Source organism: Lepidochelys olivacea (genome assembly GCF_965140295.1).
Source record: "Lepidochelys olivacea isolate rLepOli2 genome assembly, chromosome: 2".
NCBI lineage: Eukaryota > Metazoa > Chordata > Testudines > Cheloniidae > Lepidochelys > Lepidochelys olivacea.
Genome location: NC_140412.1, coordinates 89,332,848 through 89,355,017, shown reverse-complemented (window position 1 = coordinate 89,355,017; position 22,170 = coordinate 89,332,848). Strand labels below are relative to the sequence as shown.

At 41.6% G+C, this 22,170-nt stretch overlaps 1 protein-coding gene across 5 annotated transcripts in view; it reads right to left on the bottom strand.

Annotated features, from left to right (window-relative positions):
* Nucleotides 1-348: 348 nt before the first annotated feature.
* The window catches only part of MTCL1 (microtubule crosslinking factor 1), a 174,117-nt gene continuing 152,295 nt past the window's right edge, over nt 349-22,170 (bottom strand). For 3 of the 5 annotated variants that reach the window (XM_084621872.1, XM_084621873.1, XM_084621875.1), the window contains 4 exons: nt 15,806-16,111; nt 12,840-12,871; nt 10,097-11,657; nt 349-1,595 (listed from right to left, as the gene is read on the bottom strand). In XM_084621872.1, the coding sequence (XP_084477998.1) occupies nt 1,401-1,595; nt 10,097-11,657; nt 12,840-12,871; nt 15,806-16,111 (2,094 nt within the window). In that variant the 3' untranslated portion in view covers nt 349-1,400. Of the gene's footprint in view, nt 1,596-4,333; nt 4,465-10,096; nt 11,658-12,839; nt 12,872-15,805; nt 16,112-22,170 lie in introns of all 5 variants that reach the window. The other 2 variants (XR_014710640.1, XM_084621874.1) reach the window with 2 other exon arrangements.

Here is a 22,170-nt window from a genome sequence, read left to right as displayed (position 1 = left end):
TTTTCACACAAACAAATGATTGGAAACCACACCCCAAAAATAATTTATCAAAGGAGTTGGGGAAAAAAGGTCTTGTCATCTGTTATTCTGCAGAATACAGTAAAGAAAACTAGAAATCCTCTAAATTGGTTTTATCATATTTGCATGCAGGCCTGATCCAATGCCCACTGAAGTCTGTGAGGGAGGCCTTTCCATTGGGCATTGAATCAGGCCCAGAGTGTGTATGTAAGTCAATATCTCAATTCTTTAAACAAACTTTTGCTGCTTTCCTTTTGTAGAAGAAGGAAGCATTCTCAGCTGAATGCACATAGAGAATCCCAGATCAGAAACAAACATTTGGAAGCACTCTAGCGGTTTGTAAATACTGAGGGTTTTATTTCCACTTCACATGGTCTCAGACAGACTCAAACAAGACCAATTACAATTTAGTATGCCCAGAGTTCTCAATGTTTCTCCAAAACAAAGAAAGTTCTCAGTAAACACTGTACATAGCCAGCTGAACTGTTAACAATAATTTAAAAACTTCTTTTTTGTATCGTCAATTCAAGAATACCAACAATAAAAGTACAGTACAGGTAATTTCACAACAATATTACAGTGAAACGGATTGACTCACATTTATGTGATGGTACAAGTAGAGCAACAGCATGTACATGCACTAAAGTGCTAGGAACCCAAAGGCATGCAAGTCAAGTATTGTATGTGTATTATACAGCTAACTTCACAAGACTTTCTGAGGCGTTCTTTTCTCTCTTAAATGTGGTGTGTTTACCTGTATTCCACTCCAGTTTATTTAATTCAATTCTAGTCAACTACCTTAATGGCTTTCACTACTTAAAATTTACTGCTTCTGACAAGATGAAGCATGCCTAAGAACCTTCCTCTTTTAAAATTGGTGACACTGACATTAAAATAGAATAAAATTAACTTTAAAAATACCCTAGTTTTACATGGGGAAAACAAAACAAAAAAACCCTCAAAAAAACCAATACCCCCCCCAAACAAAATAAAAAACACAACAGTGCAAATATAATAAAAAGGCAGTCAGTACTGGGGGAGAGAGAGTGCATCCAGTTTCCCTTAAAAATGTACATTTTATTTTAAATCTTATTCTTTATATTTATATCATTTTACCTTTTTTGTTAATAGACTGTATGTAGAAAAGATGGAGACAAAAATAGTTTTCTGAGCTATGAAAAAATTAAGTTATTACAGGCACATTACTGTTTCATTCTAGAAACATCGCTGTTTCACAGGTTGGACATTCAGCAGTTGAGCTTGAAAACATTCTTTGACCTCAACAACTAGATCTCTCTTTGTTGAGAAAGACGGGCCATGGTGATGGTGCTAAAATGCAAATTACAGTGAATTCTTCCCTTGATAATTCATGCAGGTTTGCATCACTGGTTTGGGTTCTCCATCTGCAGTTCCTTGCTTCCATATTCCTCAGAGGAAGTCAAATCTCCAGTTGACTGAGATTGTGAGGCAGTAGGGGAATGTGAAGCCCATCTTGAAGGTGGGCGCCGATTTGCTGGTCTCTCTGGCCGGGAGAAGCAGGATTCTAGGGACGGAGCTAGTGCGGAACAAGGTAGTTCCTTTGCAGCAAACAGATGGAAAAAATATTAGTGACTCGTATACGGCCCATTTACATGTGCAAAAAACCAAAAAACAGATTATAACTAAGCATCTTGGGAACAAAACCAAGGAGCATACTTTTCTACACACAAAAATATCTACATTTACGTCTGTGACTGATGGAACAGAAAAGGAAAGAGAGAAGGTTTTGATGAACTGAAGCAGCTGACAAACTTCCATTTGCTAATATTCCTTGGGCTACAAAGAAGAACCAAAAGGTATATTTGCATGATAATTCAATAAACCCCACTATCCATCACATTGCTTCAAAATGCTAAACTGGAAGCAAAGTGCCAGGTATTGAATTTGCAAGTGAGGTGAAAACAGGCACATTCCTCTGCTTCAGAGGTCAGACTGAAATGCAGGAAAGACTTGCTTAGCTGGAGAGTACTGAGATGGGACTAGTTACTGCTTCCAACTACATTAAAGAGGAGGCTTGCCTAAGAATTTGAACGAATATCAATCCTTGTTGCCAGCTGACTGAGCCTGAGCTACAGGAATTCAGTGGTACTGTAGGTTAAAGGTGGATATCCACCATCAAAAAAAGGATGAAAATTTGCAGGTCTGAAAATTTAATTCACTACATCATCTTCTCACTGCAGCAGGATCTGTAGGCCTTATGTGTAATTAAAGACAAACAGCACTGGTGATTTTTCACACTGGCACCCTATTTATATTTAAACGTTGACAATTACTTCTAATATTGATAGACTTCTCCCACAGAACGGATAGATTTCATGCACGGTTTGCATGCCCATTATAGCAAGTTGACTGATTACATGAAGCATGGCTGCCTTGTGCTACCAAAGCAAAAATCTTGAATTTCTAAGGCTTATTGAATAGCTTGGAAACTATAAAAGCAAATCAGCCGAGTTTGTCAACATGTAGAAATGTATACACTGAAGAGAGATCACTCTACAGGGTGAAAGAGTTATGTGCAAGTTACAATAATAAAATCTGAAGACAAACTGGCAAAATATGAAGGCAGAACTTATAAATCAAATGATGCTAAGGAACGATGAGCCAAAAAAACCCCCAAACCAGTAGAGCAATACATTAGGAAGTAAAAAATTTAATATCATGCCATGCAATGTATGGAGAGAGAGAGGAAAGTGACTACGAAATATTGAATTAGGTATCATGATATGATACGCAGTGATTGAGCAAGATGATGTAATACAGAAGTATCTCGGACAATAAAATGGGAAGGAAGATGAATGTTGTAGAACAAGAGAGCCAGAGGACATCAAACTGCCTGTGTGTGCGGCATATACATATGTAGGTTGTGGAGTAGAGTATCACCAGAGCTCAGCAAGCCTCTGAGAAGGGCCAACCCCTAGCCTTTACACAATAGGCAGCTAAAAGGGTGATCAGTAACACCACATTACTGTTTAAGATCATGTTCTATTGAGATGCCCTCAGCATTTCTGTAGAGCAGTTCTATACTGTGAATGACATAAGTCCTGGTTAGCAAAGAACCCTACGATCCCTGCAGACATAAACATTTGTACTATAAACTTAAAAACAACACTCTGTTAAAACAACATTAAGATTGAAGTATAAATCAGAACTAGTAAGGATACTGTCTCTGTGTCCCTACTTCACCTTATCCTGTTGTGCCTAAGGGAACACACAGTATGTCGCACTGTACTGACACTTGCTAACAGAAGTCCCTCTGTGCACTAATACCTACAGGAGGCACAACAGGATGAGCTGAGGCTGTGTTTTTCTGGGCTTGTATCTTGGTCTCTATTGAAAGAGCAGCTTTTAATTACAGTTTTCTAGCTTTGTTTGCTTTTAGCAAACTGAAAGGGAGTCAAAATTATAGCAATGGTAAACAATTTTGGTTAACTATGTAATATAGCCACAGATGTTGGTCAGCTTTGACAGAAAGGCATGGTTAAGTCCTCCTCATTCTTATCAGTGATATACACACCTACAGCGCAACACACGTTGCACAAGCAAGCCCTGGTGCTTCAGGGCACACAGGTAACTGGCAGCACAGTCTTTTAATGTGTTGGCTGCAAAATGAATCTTTTCTAGGAGTCATGATTACATGCACATTAATCCTAATGATAGGTCTATGCTCTTAGAATGCAGGAAGGAAATTAAAGAATTAAAAGGACACTGCCAAAATATTACTTTTAACAATCAAAATGTCATGCAACTACCATAGATCATTAAAATGCAGTTATAAAAATGACATTTCCTCTTGGTTATTTATTGTGATCATTGATTGTTCATGTTTCTAAGCTTAGATCATAAAAATGGGCTATATAATTTCAAATTTTTGTTTCTAGTCAGTTTCACTTTTAGATTGTTGAAAACACTGCAGGATTGTGAGTATTTGTTAGAAAATTGTTTCCACTGGAAATCAGGGCGGAGGGGGATGGGGGAAGGGAGGGAATTATGGATACATTTATATTGGTCCTAGGTTTTGTAAAAACTTAAATTTTCACAGAATTTAAATTTTGGGCTAAATTTGACCTGACAGTGTCCCTTTAAATCTCAAGGAAGCTAATGGGAGCTATCAATGTTCATGTCCAACATAATGATGGCAGAAGGCAGAATAGGCCAATCTTTAAAGTGTTCTATTCCAAGTCAGAAAGAAACATTTCAAGGGAAGAACTGTATAGGAATCAGCTGTTATTGGACGTTCTTGGCTACCTCAAGTATTGTTGTTTTTATTGCTACTTACCTATCTCCACTAGCTCAAAGTTTCAAAACTAAAGCTTTCAGACAGCTGTGGAAACAAGGTAGAAAGAACTTACAGCAGTGAGGCAGGCAGGGTTAGAGTCCCCAGGGGGCAGTTAGTAAGACAGTTTGGTTCTGGACAGGATAGAAAAAAAGAAAAAAGAAAAAGAAAAAAAGAAAGCAAATAGGTTGGACAGGGTTTTTTTTTTTTAAGTGAAGATTTATACTCAGCAAGGAAGAGCTCATCAGACGTCCAGGGCCGGCTCTAGGTTTTTTGCCGCCCCAAGTGCAAAAAAAAGAAAAGGGCCAGAGTGCCGCCACTTGAAAAGTGCTGCTGGTGCCTAGAGTCGGCCCTGCAGACGTCACTACCTGTTCATATCATGTTACCATGTTATCAGATTTCATGGGAGGGCTAAGAGAAAAGACACTAACAATCAAATTTAGAGCACAAACCAACCAACCTTGCACTGTGTTAGAAATGGACATAGCATTAAAGAATCCAAGTATTTCCTTCTACGTAGAGAAAGATATATGCTATCCTTTGCCAATTCATATTTAGGTCAGAGAAAACAATGTTACCATGAAGGAGGAATACTGCAGGGTTGTTTTTAGCTTTGTTTGGTTTTAAGTGAAAGAATATCTGTAAATTCATAACAAAGAAAAACCCACTGATGTTTTATGTTACTCTGAAGCCATATAAGCCTTTGATAGATATTTGCTTCACCCTTCCTTCTTAGTGCATTTAACAATGACAGTAAAAGGGAGGCTCAGCTGAAGATAAAGCACTTTACTCTGACACCATCTTCCCTCCTCCCAATTCCTGAGTGATTCAGCTGAGTATGTTCAGCAATTATTCAGCCATTAAGGACAGAGTGGAAAGACTAAGTTTCTTGCTGGATATGCCTTCCACGAATATTTTCTCTTCTTCAGCCACTTCAGTATGATAGTGTAACTTGTGTAATGCTCTAAGTACCTGCCAGGCTCAGAAAAGGAATCTTCATGTCACTTTTTTGTGTCTAGCCTGCTAAAGTTATCAATGGCAATGTTTATAAACCCCACGATTGCCTACTACCATAGTGGTTTAGTGAATTAGCAGGATAAGGCACTGGTAGGCCAAATCTGGTGGATATGAATTTGCTTGTAAGCAGCTCTGAGCAAGTTAGAACGCAAACAGAGCTATTACCATTGTGTGTATCTAGATACTGAAAATAAATTCCGTAGTTTCAGCAGAAATGTAAAAGGAAATAACTGGAACATCCAGAAGTTCAAAGAAAAAAAAGCTGCCAACTGGTGCTCCATGCAGGTTTTAAAGTCATTAATTACTCCTGGGGAAATTCTGCACCACTGTGCAATGCCGAATTTTGCAGAAATGAACATTGTGCGTGCAGAATTTCCTTTCTCCCACAGAAATGGGCTGCAGTGCTGCTGGCTGCCACTAGGGACCGCTGGACCCAGCAGAGCCCAGATTGCATATAGAAGACACTGCTGGGATGGGCTGGGGGGAGATAGAGGGTGTTCCTGGCAGCGGCAATTCCCAGCACACCCTGAGGGAAGCAGACAGCGGCGCGCAGGAAACTCCATGCAAGCCTGGGACCAAGCATCAGGCAGAGAAACAGGGACTGGGCTGTCATAGGGGTTTCTTTAACTCTCTAATCTTGGGGGAATTTTTGTGTGTGTCTGTATTGTTACAGACATACTTGCTGACAGGTATTTTGAAATAAATTACCAAAATAATTGAAACTGGTGTGATCATGTAGTGTTATTTTGACTAATACAATTTGCATAATTTTGCATAATTTTAAGATATTGTGCACAGAATTTTTATTTTTTTGGCACAGAATGTCCCCAGGAGTAATTAATGTATCATGACCTGACTACAAAGAAGGGACTGTTCTCTTTGGTGTGATGGTCACTGCTACTGGCTGGAAAGAGGTAAGTACAGAAGAGACTCCGCAAAAATCCTGCACAGTGAGGTGCTGGCAGCAGCAGCACTGACAGGGCATAGCCTGCCTTCTAGGTGAGGCTCCGACATATGGGGACAGTGTAATCCATAAGTGACCCAAGGCATAGTCAGATCCTAAACATATTTACAGCTTCATTTCCAACAACAAATCAACATTCCACAAACACGTCTCTTTAAAACCGCACCCCATTTTGGAAAATTAACACATCTGAGTGAAGCTCACAAGGTCACCTCTTCAGGGGAACAGCACATGTTCCTGGGAGAGGATGGGACACTATAGCTGTAACCTGTGCAGCTATCACCTAATCACCTGTCAAAACCAAACATTTACTCAGTGCTGGACCATGAGTGGGCCTTCTCTGTGTGTGGCTGTGCGAGAGCCTCCCATGCACTCCCCCAGGCCCTGCATTCTGGGAAGCCCAGGGGCTGCTTCCTTCTAACACTTCCCTGGAGAAAAAGATGCTCAACAGAGGGTATAGAAGGGTGGGAAAGAGGCAGTCTCACAGCCTCACCTCCTCATCAGGCCGGTGCACTGAGGGAGCAGATGGAATACATTGTGCAACCCCTGCATGTGGGGAAGCCCTGGAAGAAATTGTACCTGCCTGAGGCAGTGTCTCTCTGGTACCCCCCTTCCCCTGGGGCGATGTAATTCTGCACCACTCCCTGCACAGCGCTCTGCTGTAAATGACACAATCTAGCTCTTAAAAGGGGCATAGCCCCCGGAGTGGCTCTGAGGCCTGACATCCTACAAGTCAGTCAATGGGCATAATTTTGGTGTTGAAAATTTTCAAAGAGCTGCAGTCGTCTGCCATGAGCATTGTGACTATCTGATAAATCGCATCAGGTATGGCTGTCACCATGGCTATCACCACAGACCATGTCCATGTTTTGAAGTTAGTTACTTTTGCCAACAGCAATTTGTGGTGACATGGCACAACTTCAGCTTTTATATACTGGAAATTTGTTGTGACATTTCAAAGGTACACATGGAATTCCAGAGTTTTCAATGATAACTTGAAGGCAAAGCTGAGATGAAGCTGTGAGAGTACAACGCATATTTTTACAAATGAAATAATATGGGAACAGTAATCCATCAACTATACTTCTGGTTTTCAAATAAACTAGAAAATATATAAGCAGCCAAGATAGTCCAAGACAGCAAAGCTGCTTTCTCCACTTTCGTTTATTCTGAGGTATGTGCACAAACCACACTTCCATCAATTTTTACAGATAATGCAAAAATTGTATGTGGGTCTCTCTCCACACACACACACACTCTCTCTCTCTCTCTCGCACTTATTTCAATTTAAACATAAAGGGCACCGACATGAAAGATCTAGGTGCTCTGCTGTCAATTGAAAATATGTGCAATAACTATTAAAAACAAAACAAGAGCAAAACTTCACTCATTTAAAACAACCAGTCACAGAAAGAAAAATTGCAGGACAAAATCTCCCACCACTAAGATCCCCAGCACCTCCCCCATCCCGCTCTAAATGCCTGTTTAGAAGAATGGGCATTATGGCATGTCAACAAATTGGTGCTATTGGGGGCCATGGCGAGGAGTGAATTCCAAAATAGAGGGGCCCTGATGATGAGTACCCTGATAGCTGCTCCCTCTTTTATATACCCAGGGGACCTCTAGCTTGAGCACCTTCAATGATCTGAGAGAGGCCACAGGAGATAGGACACTCTGTCTCAGGTAGGTAAGACCCAGGCCATTAGGATTTTAACAGGTCAACATCAGCACTTTAAACTTCACCCAGAAACCAAGAAACAGTCAGTGCAGGTCCCAGAACACTGGTGTCACATGCTCAGAGGCGAGATACTCCACCTAACAATGGGGCCACTGCACCAGTTTCCACTTCCAAATGGATGTGGCTCTTGTAGATCACATTCCAGCAGTCCTAGCTAAAGGTGATAATCATGGAAGCAAAGTCCAAGTCTGGGGGGAAAGGTCACAACCCCTGACCACAGCTATTTGCCTGCTGCTATTTGATGGTAGCCAGGAATCTAACCTAATCTAACAGAATTCTGTCGACAAAGGAAGACAAACAGCCATAATAAGGCAGGAGTAGGAGGGCAACGAAATTTCAGTTGAATTCTCTGGTTGATTCCCTTAACCCACCATAAATCATCTCATTTTATCTAGACCGAGTCTTGGCCAGCTAGTTCTCATGCATACCTCAGACTCAGACAGACACTGAGGAAGTCACTCAACCACACACACCTCAGGCTGGACAAGATAAAGGTATAGAACTGGATGTCATCTGCAAACTGAAAACACTTCCGCCAGTATCTCCTCACTAATTCTGCTAATGGTCTCACATACACATTGAACTAGAGCGACGACAGCATGGACACCTGATGTAAACCAAAAGAGAAACCTTTGGGACAGAAGACCAAATATGCAATACTACCTTGTTGGTACTCTCTAACAGAAAGGAATGAGGCCACCTAAGGGCAGGACTCACCAGGCACTACAAGAATGTCAACACCGTCTCACGATCCATTGAGTAGAAGGCAGCTGAGAAATCTAGTAGTAGCAGCATGGAGACCTGGGAACAGATCCTCCAGCCCACCAGAGCATCATGCCACATTTGCAACTCCCTAATCCCTGGGGCTGGCAAGGGGCCAGTTCAGCTACTGGTTCAGCCCTCTGCACCACTTAGACCAGACACAGAGCGTCTCTAAATTGCACCCAGATGCCTATGATCCCAAGAAGGCATTCCAGAACCTGGGAATGCAGAGGAGCGCTGGCTATTGGAATAACATAAAGGGGCCAGAGTGAGGCAGAGAATCTTGACCACTGGTTTTTATCCATCACCAGGAGAAGATCACTGACCAACATGACAGTGCTGTACCCAGGTTAGAACCCAAAGTGGCAAGGGATGTTAGATAACAGTTAATAATTGAGCTTTAGTCTGTCTTTGCATGCTACCCTGATCTGTGTTGTACACTCCCCTTGGCTGTAGCTGGAGATCTGACCCATGATGTTTATGCATATCTGCTGGGATACATTATGAATGGTACATTTTTTAGACAGCTGAGTAAAATAGCAATAGGTATTTCTTCACTGTCATGGTAGGTTTATGCTTTGACCAATCAATTTTCACGATAATTTTGCAAGGCTGCAGTAGTAGATTTCCAAGCTTTGTGTAATTTAATGACTTACATATACAAACAGAATCTACACAGCAGAGCCAAGTTTATTCAGAGTTATCCACAAAAGTTACAGTAAAGTCACTCCTGTGGGAAGGAGAGGGAGGGAAATCAAATTTATGTACTATTCTCTTCATCTGACTTGTTAAAACCAATTACCCAAACTTGAACAAAAATTACCCAATTACCCAATTACCCAAACTTGAACAAGAATTACCCAATTCTTGAACAAAAATTTTATTACCCTTTCTTCCAAGATAATATTAACATTCCCTCAAAATCTGCTGGGCCTAGCACATCTGTATTTTCCAGTGTGATAGGCAACTCTTACTCCTGGTATTCTGGGGAGACCCACTAGCATATGTCAGCTTTATTCTTTAAAGCATACGTTTACTTAAGTAATATTTTAAAACATAATCTACTTAGACTGTAAACTTTTTGGGGTAGGGACCACATTTTTATTATGTGTTTGTACAATGCCTAGCACAACAGGTCCGCAACTGAGGCTTACAGGAGATACCACAATACAAATAAAATAATAATAAATTAATTATAATAACAATTACTAATAAAAGAACTAATAAGATATTTCCTGAAAGAAAAGAATAATTAATTATAGAAGGGGGGAAAAAAACTCATTACCTCAATGGACCCTGGTTCTACTTTGACTATTTCTCCTGTGCTGTTGTCATTGCTAAGACTCGGTGGGCTGCGTGAAGCTAACCTTTTCTCTTCCTTTAAGGCATGCTCCAAAAGTTTCTTATTCAAGATCCTGGCAGCATTTTCTGTAAGCGTATACCCTGGAGGAGCAGATAAATCCTGTTTGATACTTGTCGCCTCAGACTCTTCTTCCTTTTCCATCTCTGTGCCCAAACGGAGAGGACTGGGTGACCGGCCACGGACACTTGTACACATTTCCTGCATGGGCCCCAGTTCTGATCTGGGTTCTGCTGACCTAGATCGGCTGCTAGACCTGCTGCATTTTTGGAGGGTCTCTTGAACAACAGGGGTATGGTCAATAATATTGAATAAACTGGAGAGGCCATCATTGATGGTGGTATGAACTGGGCTCTCCCTTGTAGTAGTTGATCTAGCCCAAGCAGACTCACTGAATCCTTTCTGAGGCGTTCCTGGTAAAGTCCGGTTATTTGGCTGATCTGTTTTTGGAAGGATTTTTCTTTGTAATTTTGGAGATCCATATTTGGGAGAACAGCACGTGCGTTCAAACTTGGCCTGGACCTTTTCGATGGCAGGGGCTACCTGCCTGCTCCTTAAACTTCTGGATGGTGATGAGATTGGTGTGGAGCCCCCCTTTGGTGTCAGACACTTGTGTGGACTGCTGGTGATGCTGCGCAAGGTTTCTGTCTGCAAGCCAACACTGATCGTCTGGGTGGTCTGTGTCCCTGTAGTTCTTATACCATTGGTTTGACAAGCTATGTCCTTAAACTGAGGCTCTGCCGAATTAGAGTTAGAACGTATTGCATTTCTGACAGAGTAAGCTACTTCCTTCATATCGTCACTCATGTTCTTGGACAGCTCCAGGGTCTGCAAGGACGAGGCAAAACCCACAGCAGTGCAAATAGGATGCTCAATAGGATGAAGACCACTTTCCAAAAAATCTTTATGGTGTTTGGTGAGATCACAGGGCCATCTCCCAAACACATCTGAGGAAGCACCTTTTGTCTCCCCCACATTCCCTTTAGCTTTGGTCACAGAAAACAAAAAGTCAGGCTCAACCGTTTTTTTCCCTCCATTCCCAGCTATCGCTGAGTTATCGAGCCTACGGAGAACTGGCGGACTGTGAAAGACCTTGACCCCCATTTTTTCTGTTACAACGTGACTCCTCAGTGGCTGCTTCTGGCAGGGCTCTGGGCTGGTCATGGTATTGGTTGTCATAGTAACACTGGTGGTAAGGTACCATGACGATGCTTGGAATGGATCTGAAGTTGAATCACTTCTTACTTTCCTAATCTCTGTCCTTTCTGCCCAGGCTTCTGCAGGCTTTTCTGTAACCCCACTATGGATCCTGGTGTTACTATAATCCCAGTTTTTGTTGAACTCTTCAATGTATTTCAGATCATCAGGGGACAGAGGAGGTGTTATATCCTCCTTACTACTAGATGAAGGCAAGGTCTTTTCAGGAAGGAATGGAGAAATATCCATCAAACGCTGGAATTCTGACATGGAGGAAACAGACACTGCCCTAGGGAAAAAAATAAAACAAATTAAATAATTGAAAACCCTTATAGAAATATTTCTGCTTTAAAACAGAGGGAAAATTAATCCATATCACCAGCTCACATTCAAAATCTGTTTTTTAAAAGTTCCCTTTATTGCTTTTTGAATTGCTGCATAATGCAAACATTTTCTCAAGTACTATTGCTTGGTAGAGGTTTAAAATATGCAGCTTTAGAACAGGTTTTCAATATATATTATCCATGAAAAATGTATCTTTACAACACTATGGCACACATTTTTAAGGCTGCAAATAGCAGAAAAATACAAAGAGAAGTGCTGAGTATCCTTAACTTTAAGTGAAGCCAGTGAGCCCTCACAGGCAGGTGAGGTTGCAAACACTTCACAGCTAGTGCGTGGCACCTTGTGGGATCAGGCCTAGAGGTGGTTACATTTAACTAGTTTGGTGAGTTCAGCTTATGCTGCAACTTAACGAAAGTGAAACTGAGTGGCTAGAGAAACTATGAGAAATTTCAAAGAATTCTTGGGTTTCCATAAAGTTTGTTAGTTTATACAATTAAAAGCATCTAATTGAATCTTCCTATTGCTTGACTGTAAGGAATATTGTAAAACACTGGAATCTTTCTAGATCAGTGGTTTTCAACCTGTGGTCCACGGGCCCCTGTGGGTCTGCAGACTATGTATAGGATTTCCAAAGGGGTCTGGCACCTCCATTTGAAATTTTTTAGGAGTCCACAAATGAAAAAAGGTTGAAAACGACTATTCTAGATAAAAGGGACTATATAAAAATGTAAATCACCATAATTATCTTTGCAAGCCCAATGAGCAAACTCAAACTAGATGAGCCACCCAGGATTTTAAAAAGTGATGAGATTTATAGAGCAATGTTACAGTGGTTAAAAAAAATCTGTTGTGAATTTTTAATCAAGATTAGGGCCAGATTCAATTTGGCGTATGTTGCAGCTCCACTAACTTCAGAGATAAACCTACCTACACCAGGGCTTAATTTGGACCAATTTATTCAGTTAGGAAAGAGTAGGGCCATACGGAGACAAATTAATTTCTGAGTAAATACACTAATCTGGTTCCAAGGCAGCAAAGCTATATACTACCCTTGCTCAGGGCTTGCGGCAAAGCCCAAAATGTCATCAGCTAGATGTTTGGTGCTTTTTCTGTCAGCTTTACTCACCTTTGAAGATTTCCCTTGTGCGTTTCTTCTTCCTGGAAAAAAAACAACCACCAGTTATTTCCAAACCTTTACAGAGCACATAATAGCAGTATTTTGCACCTGTGGGGCATTTTGTCATTTATCTCTGGATTGCTCCACAAGTTCTTGAAAATCCTTTTTCAAAATGACATACTTCTTCCTGGATAGGGTATTTGTATGGCTATTCTCTCTTTAATATACATGTATGAATGCTGTCATTCCCAGTAGAATCAATAGGATCACTCATATCAGAGATTATACCCCAAACCTAAAGCATTCTTGAATTTTTATAGTCCAAGTTATCACAAAGAACAATGAGCTTTCAATGAGCTTTCTTCACAATTAAAAATTCAAGTTCTGGATCACATCTGCATGAGTGACTTTGCCCTTCGGATCTTATCTGTTTTATATCAGAGACCTAGCTGTGCTGAGATAAGAGACAAAAATGTAGCCCTTTGACATAAGATTTCATTATAAATTCTCTAGACACTAACAAATGGTACCAGTTAAAACTCATTAAATTAGTTATATTAAATACGTGGGAAGACTATTGCTCGTTTCATAAGGAGATACCTACAGATAGCTCACAGGATTAAGATGCTGTTACAACAATTATTCCCTCGTGACAATTCCCATAATCAGCTTTTTTAGACTCATACTTTCCTGATGCAGTTGGTCTAGAGCTATTGTTTTAACGATTTAGATTTCTAATCAATTATACAAAATACAAGCTAGGTAACAAAAATGTACAAGTTCAATAACAAAAAACTTTTAGTATTAACGGCTTTAATTTGACCCCATGAAAACAAGGACTTTTCCAAGAACAATACTACTCCTAAAAGTGACTAGTCAAAAAACTGCACCCTTTGATTCAACAAATCTGATTCCTGTATGCATCCTCAGTTGTATCTGAGGACTAGGTGCCTGATTCTCCATTCACTTACACTGCGGTCAAGGAATGGAGAATCAGGCACTAAGTTTTTACTGACTTTTATTGCTGTTAGTACTGCAAAGCAAATGCAACTGAGAGAGAGAGTCATATGGATTCCTTTTTTGTGTGTGCATGATCAACAGAGCTGTTTATTAAGCTCCAATCAGCTACACCTGAGGAAACCTGCTGAAGAAAATGAGTTTGTATAAGTTTCACTAAAGCATAATTTGAAGACAAGGAGGCTGCACAAAAGTCACTGAGGGCCTAATTTCACATGGAGAACTTTTATTAATGGCAGCGATGTGCGAAAATGGGGACCGGGATCCAAAACCACTTGACTCGCAGAACTGAGTGCTGAGGTTACAGAACTGGAAATAGGAAAAAATATTCTTGTGCTTGTAATCTGAGCACATATGAAATGAGCCACTTGGAGAAAATAAACAGGGAACCCCACCACAACAGCTATATAGTTACATTTTTCCCCACCAAGGAAAATTAAATACTGTATGTGTGTACATGTGCACCTTCCCACACACACACACACACACACACACACACGCATTTAAAATTTCAGAAAAATATTCTTATATTTCCTAAATCATTTATCCTTCTTCCTGTTCCTTCCAACCAGCCTGATTCTCCTACGGTCTGTTAAGCAACAATTTAATTGCTGGCATGAGATCACATCTTGAATATCTTTACATTTTTTAACAAATGGTTTGGCACAATTTTTCACAAGCTTAAAAAACCCAACTGAAGTTACATAATGAGGGGGCCTAACAAACGTGGCTTGCCTAACAAACATGTTTCCTGAATGACCAAATTGCAAAAGCAGTCTCTATATATGTGCCTGCATTTTTGGATGTGAAAGTTTCTGTTCACTGTTAGCTATGATTTGTATACACAAACAGCATTTACATGCTGAAAACAGTATTCAGATGTCTACCTGCCTGACCTATGTACACAAATCTGAGTTTTCAGGAATGCAGAAAGTTGTCTGTCACAAAACCTGCAATTTGAAAACGGCAAACAATACAGAAGCTGTTGTTGATGATGCACCTGTCTTTTCAAGATCTGTTGCATATTTGTTTTGTAATATAAATTTAACATGCAAAAAGAGACTAAAAAGGAAGATTTTAATTCTTTGATGCTTTGGTGTATTTGTAATTTCAAATGAGATAGTAAACTGCACAGTTGTGGCACCTGACAGTTTCCTAGCTATCACCAATGTAATATGTAGTTTTGCATGCAGGTTTGTATCAGCCTAAAGTAACTAGAACCCATTGTTTCTGATGGAAACCATGGAGGCTAATGGGATGTTATCCTGGCCTGCTATAAGGTAATCTCACTGGGTCAAATCCTGGGTCTATTGAAGTCAACTGGAGTTTTGCTACCATCTTCAGTGGGGCCTGGATTTCATCCATTGTGTCCTGATCATTTCCGTCCTCATTGCCCTTTGTTATGAGATTCTGGATCTCCCTGGATGTTATGCTGAGGTATCAGAGCAAGTGACTTTGAAAGATCAGAATTACTTAGGACTCCTTCATATCCTTTCTAAACAATCAGCGTTACCTCTCTATAGCACTTACTGTTTTACTGATGTTTAGTGGCACTTTAGGATGATTTTTGAAAATGAAATTGTTTGACGTGAGCATCTGTCAAAATAGAGCTCCTGCCCCTTTTAAAACAGGAAGAGCTTTAAATCCTTGTAATTCCTTGCATAATCAAAAGTAAACAATGATCCATTTCTAACTCTTCAACTCATTCCCCTGGCCCAAAGAACAGGACATTCTTATGGGCCTTCTGGTTTCTTTAGACTGGCCAGACTAACCTCCAATTATATCCAGTGACCTTCACCAATCCAGTCAGCTCATAACAAGGGGCAACATTAAAATTCAATCAAACTCACCACCAAATTACTGCAAGCAGTGTCTAATAAAGCCTCCCCCTTCACATAGCACGACAGCTATATTGATTACAGTATAATTGTAAACATGATAGGAAAAAACAAACATACTTCAGTTAAGCAAGTCAAGAACTTCTCCCGTTCCAATCTCTGAGGCCGAGACTCATCAGATTCATCAGGAGAATCAAGGGACAGTGAATCGAGAAAGAGGTTTTCTGTGGCAGTGCACCTATCACTTTCCTTCAGCTTCGACAGCGACTGATCGTCAAACTGTATGGCATCTGAATCAGAATAGGACCTTGCCCCCATTGGATGAGGCACATGAAGGTTTCCCTGGGTTGAAAATGGACGAAGGTTACTCTCCTTCTGGTCACAAAGAATGCTGTCTCCTTTTCGTGTGCTCACTTCTTTTTGAAGCTGAAAAAAGAGCAAATTAAAACTGAAGTTAGCATGGATTATTTCCAGTAGCTCAACACCTGTGTCTTTTCTGTAGAACTTGGCCTTCTAAGACTTTGGCCCTTCGTTGTGGGCTTTGTAGCTCAGACTTGACAACTTCCAAAATATTCAAGAGACGTGAACAGGTTTATACTATTTACTCAGTGTACAATGCAGAGAATGAGGGATTCTACAATAGGGAAAATGCAGTGTGTTACCACGAGAGGACACTTCAATGCAAGGGACCAGAAAAAAAGTGGAGGAAAATCCACATCAGGCACCAAACCCACGTACATTTTCAACAGTATTTGATTTTGCATTGCAGCTTGCAGTTAGCTCTCCACAAACTACACATTTAGAATTTACTAATTTTAATTGGTTAATTGTGAAAATTATGTTATTTGCCAACATTCAGAAATTATTGAAGTGATCAAACCAAAAGAATTTTTTTTTTATGTTATGTATTTGGAACAGAACAAATAGCACAAGAGACAGAATAAAAGGTTTTCAGCAAGCAAAGACTGACATGGAGCCAAGAAACTCAGGAATTTCCTTGGAAGCAATCCACACATGGCACTCAGAGGAAAGTAGTCTTAGGGTACATTGACGCTTCAAGCTGGACAGGTAATTTCCAGCTCCAGTAGACATACCTGCACTAGCTCTGATTGGGCTAATGTGCTAAAAATAGCAGGGTAGCCGTGGAGGCGCAAGGGGTTAGCTGTCCTGACTGTGATCCCACCTGAGTCGCTAGGAACATATTTGAGGCGGCTAGCCTCTCCTGCTGCCCACATCACCATGGCTACATGCCATTTTTAAGGTACATCTGCTCAAGCTGGAAATTATACCTCCAGCTTGAAGTGTGGATGTACCTTCAGTTCGGACCTCGGCATAGCACTGCTTGGCTCTGACGAAACTAGCACTACAGTATGTGTTCATCTCCCAACAGGGAGCTGTTCCCAAGATTCTGAAATCTTGTCCTTCGTGTTTTTAAATGCCCCCTTTAAAAAAAACCCAAACAAATCGTTATTTGAAATCTGAATTAAAAAAAAAAAAAAGCAAAGCAAAGGGCTTGTCTACACTGACAGCGCTGCAGTTGTAGCTGCACCACTGTAACGCTTAGTGAAGACGCTGCCTATGCTGAGGGAAGAGCTTCATCATCATATGTATTTCACCTCTCCGTGAGGCAGTAGCTGTGTGGATGGGAGAAGATCTCCCATCGACTTAGCGCTGGCTACACCAGCATTTCCACACCCCTGAGTGATGCAGTTATACCAACATAAGGTCGTAGTGTAGCCCAGGGCAAAGTCTGGAGTTAATATCATAAGTACATAGAGTGTAAGGCAAGAAGGGATTGGTAGAACATCTAATCTGACCTCCTGCATAACACAGGTCCTTAAATGTCACACAGTCACCCCTGAAATTAAATTGCTCTCACAACCGTATCCCAAAGAAATGTAATTATAAGCTCCAGGAGTGTTTTGGAGTTCCACCAAAATAATCATGATTGTCTTCTGACTCAATAATGTAATGGCTGCCCCCTTTTAGCAATCTCCAGTCCAAACTCTAGATCTAGATGTTGAAAATTCCTTTTAACAAAGGATTAGAGCTAGATTTTCAAAACTATGTGGAACTACAGCATGGCTAAAAACCACAAGGTGAGCACACTACAGCATTGTCAAACAGCTAGTTAAGGAATTAGGCTTGCAAGGCATGTCCAGAGAAGGTGCATATTTACATGAGAACCATTAAAGTGACTAGTTCCATACTTCTAAAAAATGGAAGGGGAATGAGTGGAGCCACAAATATGGATGAACTAACAACATTTTCCGAAGTTAATAGCATAGGCAACTTTCATTGCAGTTGTAACTATCACACAATTAAAAATGATATTTCCAAAAACAAGGAATGCCAGCAGGAATGTCCTAGTAACTCATATTTGCTGCTAAAACTGCCTGAAAAGGTTTGGATAAGAAGGCTCTTTAGGAAGTTCATGAGGCAATAAGCTACAGGTGGAATTAATCAGGTAGGAACAGAGTATGTAATAGTCAACGGAGGACTTGAAGATGACCAAGTTTTAAATGCACACGTGAATAAGAGAGAAATTTTGGAGCTCAGTGAGTGAATTTGAGATGACGAATACAGAAATTCCATACAGTGCCTGTCGTGTCAAAAATCTTTCTGGATCAGATCCTAAGGTTCTTACTTTTTACTTTTACAAAATTCTCATTGAAACAGTGGGAGTTCTGCTTATTCACAGTTTTCAAGACCAGAAGGAACCATTGTGATCATCCAGTCTGACCTCCTGTATAGCACAGGCTATTGGCCTTTCCCAGTATAATTCCGAGAGCATAATTTTTAGAAAAACATTCAATCTAGATTTAAAAATTGCCAGCAATGGAGAATCTACCATTACACTTGATAAACTGTTCCAATGATTAATTACTCTCACTTATTTCCAGTCTGAATATCGTGTTATACCTGTTAAACTGAAGAGCCCTATGATGGAGTATACAAACCCCTCACTGGGCAATAAAAGGTTAAGGAGCTAGTCTGGGCTCAGTCAGCCCCATCACAACTGCAAGAGATGCATAGACTGGCGGATGAGGTAAAGGGAAGCAGAACAGCTCACTTGGGGGCAGACCAGGGAAGAGAGCAGACCTTGCAGTTCCTGAGAGCAGAGCTGAGGGAAAGCAGGATATCTCCCTACAGCAACTGCCAAAAGGTCCCCATGAGGGAAGGGAGGACCTGCTTTAGATGCACCCTGAGATGGAAGCATTCCCCCGCCCCCCACACATGGACAGTTTGTTTGCGCTAATTCCCCTCCTTTTGTTTACCACAGCAGGCGAGACTTGGAACTGACCTGGCTGAGGGTCAAGCCACAAGAAGAGGCAGCTGCTGCCCTGAGAGAGAGGGAGCCACCATGCAGCACATGGCCACAAGAAGGTGCCAAGCAGTGAGCTGACCTCCTGCACACCGCCTCCACAGACGGCAAACTTTGGACAGTCTCGGGAGGGCTGGGGTAGGAAGTGGCCCTTAAGGCACCCCTGGCAGTCAGATCACTGATAGCCCTCACAGGGCCCTGGGCCAGAGCTTAGTGGAGTGGGAGGGCCCAGGCTTTCCTACCAACATCCCCACCCTGCAGTTTAAAGGGCCTAAGCCCTGACCACTAGGCAGTGTTCCCCACGAACAAAGACCAACACAAGCTCATTATTAACTATTTGTTCCCCATTGTAGTGAGGCAGACTGGCCTCCCTCTTGACTGGAGAGCAAGGGATCACTACACTCCCCTGGCGGACGGGGCCAAACCCACCCCTCCCCCCTCACCATAAGTACTAAGGTGGGACAGGAAATATAAAGGGAGGGCTCTGCAGCTCAGTTGAGTGGGACCCAGCGAAGGAGATGGATGCCTCAGGTCTGCTGCGGCACCTGGGAGCTGAATCTGCGCTCTGAAGAACCCTGCCTCCAGAGATGGACCCAGATGGGGAGTTGCCTTGACTACTGTCCACTGAGTACCCAGAGGAGCCTGAGGACCTTTGGATTTCAGAGATACCAAACATTGGGGAGGTAGGAAGTAGCCCAGAGGCAGCTGACAACTGTTTGGCTCCGTGGCTGACTGCCTCTAGTTTGGTGTTTTGCGGCTGGATCCCCACTGTCCCAGTGGTGGATCACTCCACCGCTGATAGGGCCCTGGGTTGGGACATGGTGGAGTTGGGTGAGTCCGTGTCCCCCGCCACCCAACCCCTGGGGTGGCAGACTCCTCACCGTAGGCCAGGAGGCCTGTGTGGATCTACCGTCCATTGAGATAGGACACTAGACTCCCGGGTGCTCATCCTTCTGGAGCCCCCAAACCATGTGGGTGCTCAGCCCTACATGAACCCCGAGATGTGTGTATTTGCTGGCTGCCTTATCCTACACGCTGAGGCTAAAGCCTGCTCTCTGCTATGCCCCGCCCAGGGGCTAGGGCTCTAGATTGTGTGTATTTGCTGGCTGCCTTGGCCAGGAGGCTTAGGCTACAGCCTGCTCCCTGCTGGACTCCACCCAAAGGGCTAGGACTCCAGACTGCTAATTACTGTCATCCTCAGCTGAGGGGCTACTCAGTGTACTGCCCTGCCCAAGGGTGGAGACAAGAGCACCAAACTGTTGTTGATTGTTTGCCTCTGTTAGATGGGCTCAGAACTATAGACTACTTATGGCTTAGCCCCACCAGTGCAACCTCAGCTGAAGGGCTACCACCCAATACAGCAAGACAGAGTGGCCTTCCTCCCCACTGACCAAGGGATCACTACACCCATGAAGATACTTATTGGCTATAATCAAATCACCACCTTCTCTTTGTTGAACTAAACTTATTGAGCTCCTTGAATCTATCACTAGGAGGCATATTTTCTAATCCCTTAATCATTCTTGTGCCTCTTCTCTGAACCCTCTCCAACTTATCAACATCCTTCTTGAATTATGAGCACCAGAACTGGACATAGTATTCTAGCAGCAGTCACACCAGTGCCAAATATAGGGGTAAAATATCTTCTCTACTTTTACTCAAGATTTCCTTGTTTATGCATCCAAGGATCACAAAAGCCCTTTTGGCCATAGCGTCACACTGGAATCTTGTGTTCAGCTGATTATCCAACATGACCCCCAAATCTTTTTCAGAGTGACTGTTTTCCAGGATAGAGTTCCACATCCTCTAAGTATGGCCTATAGTCTTTCTTCCTGGATTTACAGGAAAGGAAGCTGCAGTTGCAAGGAGCAAGTCGAAAAATGAAGGGGAATTGGAAGAAAAAGAAAGACGATGCAGCCTCAAAGGTGGTTAAATTTATTCTGAATGCGTTATGGCTGGCAATACAAATGGAGTCTTTATGGAAATACACGTGCAAATCGGCTGGAGCCCTTGGCTATGCTAAGGTTGTGTGACGGGACTAGCATGAGGCATGAACTCCTTGCCCAAGTTTGATTATTAATACTCCAAGCTGATAAGATTTCTAATAAAGTGACAGTCTTTTGTAAAAAAAAAAAAAAAAGGGGGGGGGGGGAGGGGGAAAGGGATAGCTCAGTGGTTTGAGCATTGGCCTGCTAAACCAAGGGTTATGAGTTCAATCCTTGAGGAGGCCATTTGGGATCTGGGGTAAAAATTGGGGATTGGTCCTGCTTTGAGCAGGGGGTTGGACTAGATGACCTCCTGAGGTCCCTTCCAACCCTGATATTCTATGATTCTATGTAGATTTCAAAAAGAAGATACAGTTACCCATATTAAAACACATAGTGTTTGCTTACACCCAGCTTACCAAGTGATCCAGATTGCTCTGAATCAATGATCTGTCCTCTTTGTTATTTACCACTCCCCCAATTTGTGTGTCATCTGCAATCTTTATCACTGCTGATTTTATGTTTTCTTCCAGGTCATTGATAAAAATGTTAAATATCATAGGGACCCCACTAGGAACACACCACTCAATGATGATTCCCTGTTTGCAATTACATTGTGAGAGCTAACAGTTAAGACAGCTTTTAATCTATTCAATTGTGCCATGTTAATTTTTTAAATCTAGTTTTAAAATTTAAACTAAATCTAGTTTTTTAAATACAAATTTTGGGTGGTATCAAACCAAATGCCCTACAGAAGTCTAAGTATATTATATCAGACCATTCTCTTTATCAACCAAACTTGTAATCTCATAAAAAATATATATATATCTGGTTAGTTTGACAGGATCTATTTTCCGTTAATCCATGCTGATTGGCATTAATTATATTATTCTCCTTTAATTCTTTATTATTTGAGTCCACTCTATTATCTTGCCAAGGATTGATGTCAGACTGGCTGTCCTATAATTACCCAGGTCATCTCATTTATCCTTTTTAAATACTCGCAAAATATTAGCTCTCTTCCAGTCTTCTGGAACTTCCCTGGTGTTCCACAACTTATTGAAAATCAACATTCATGGTCCAGTGACCTCCTCAGCCATCTCTTTTAAAACTCTTGGATGCAAGTTCTCTGGACCTGCTGATTTAAAAATATCTGACTTTAGTAACTGCCATTT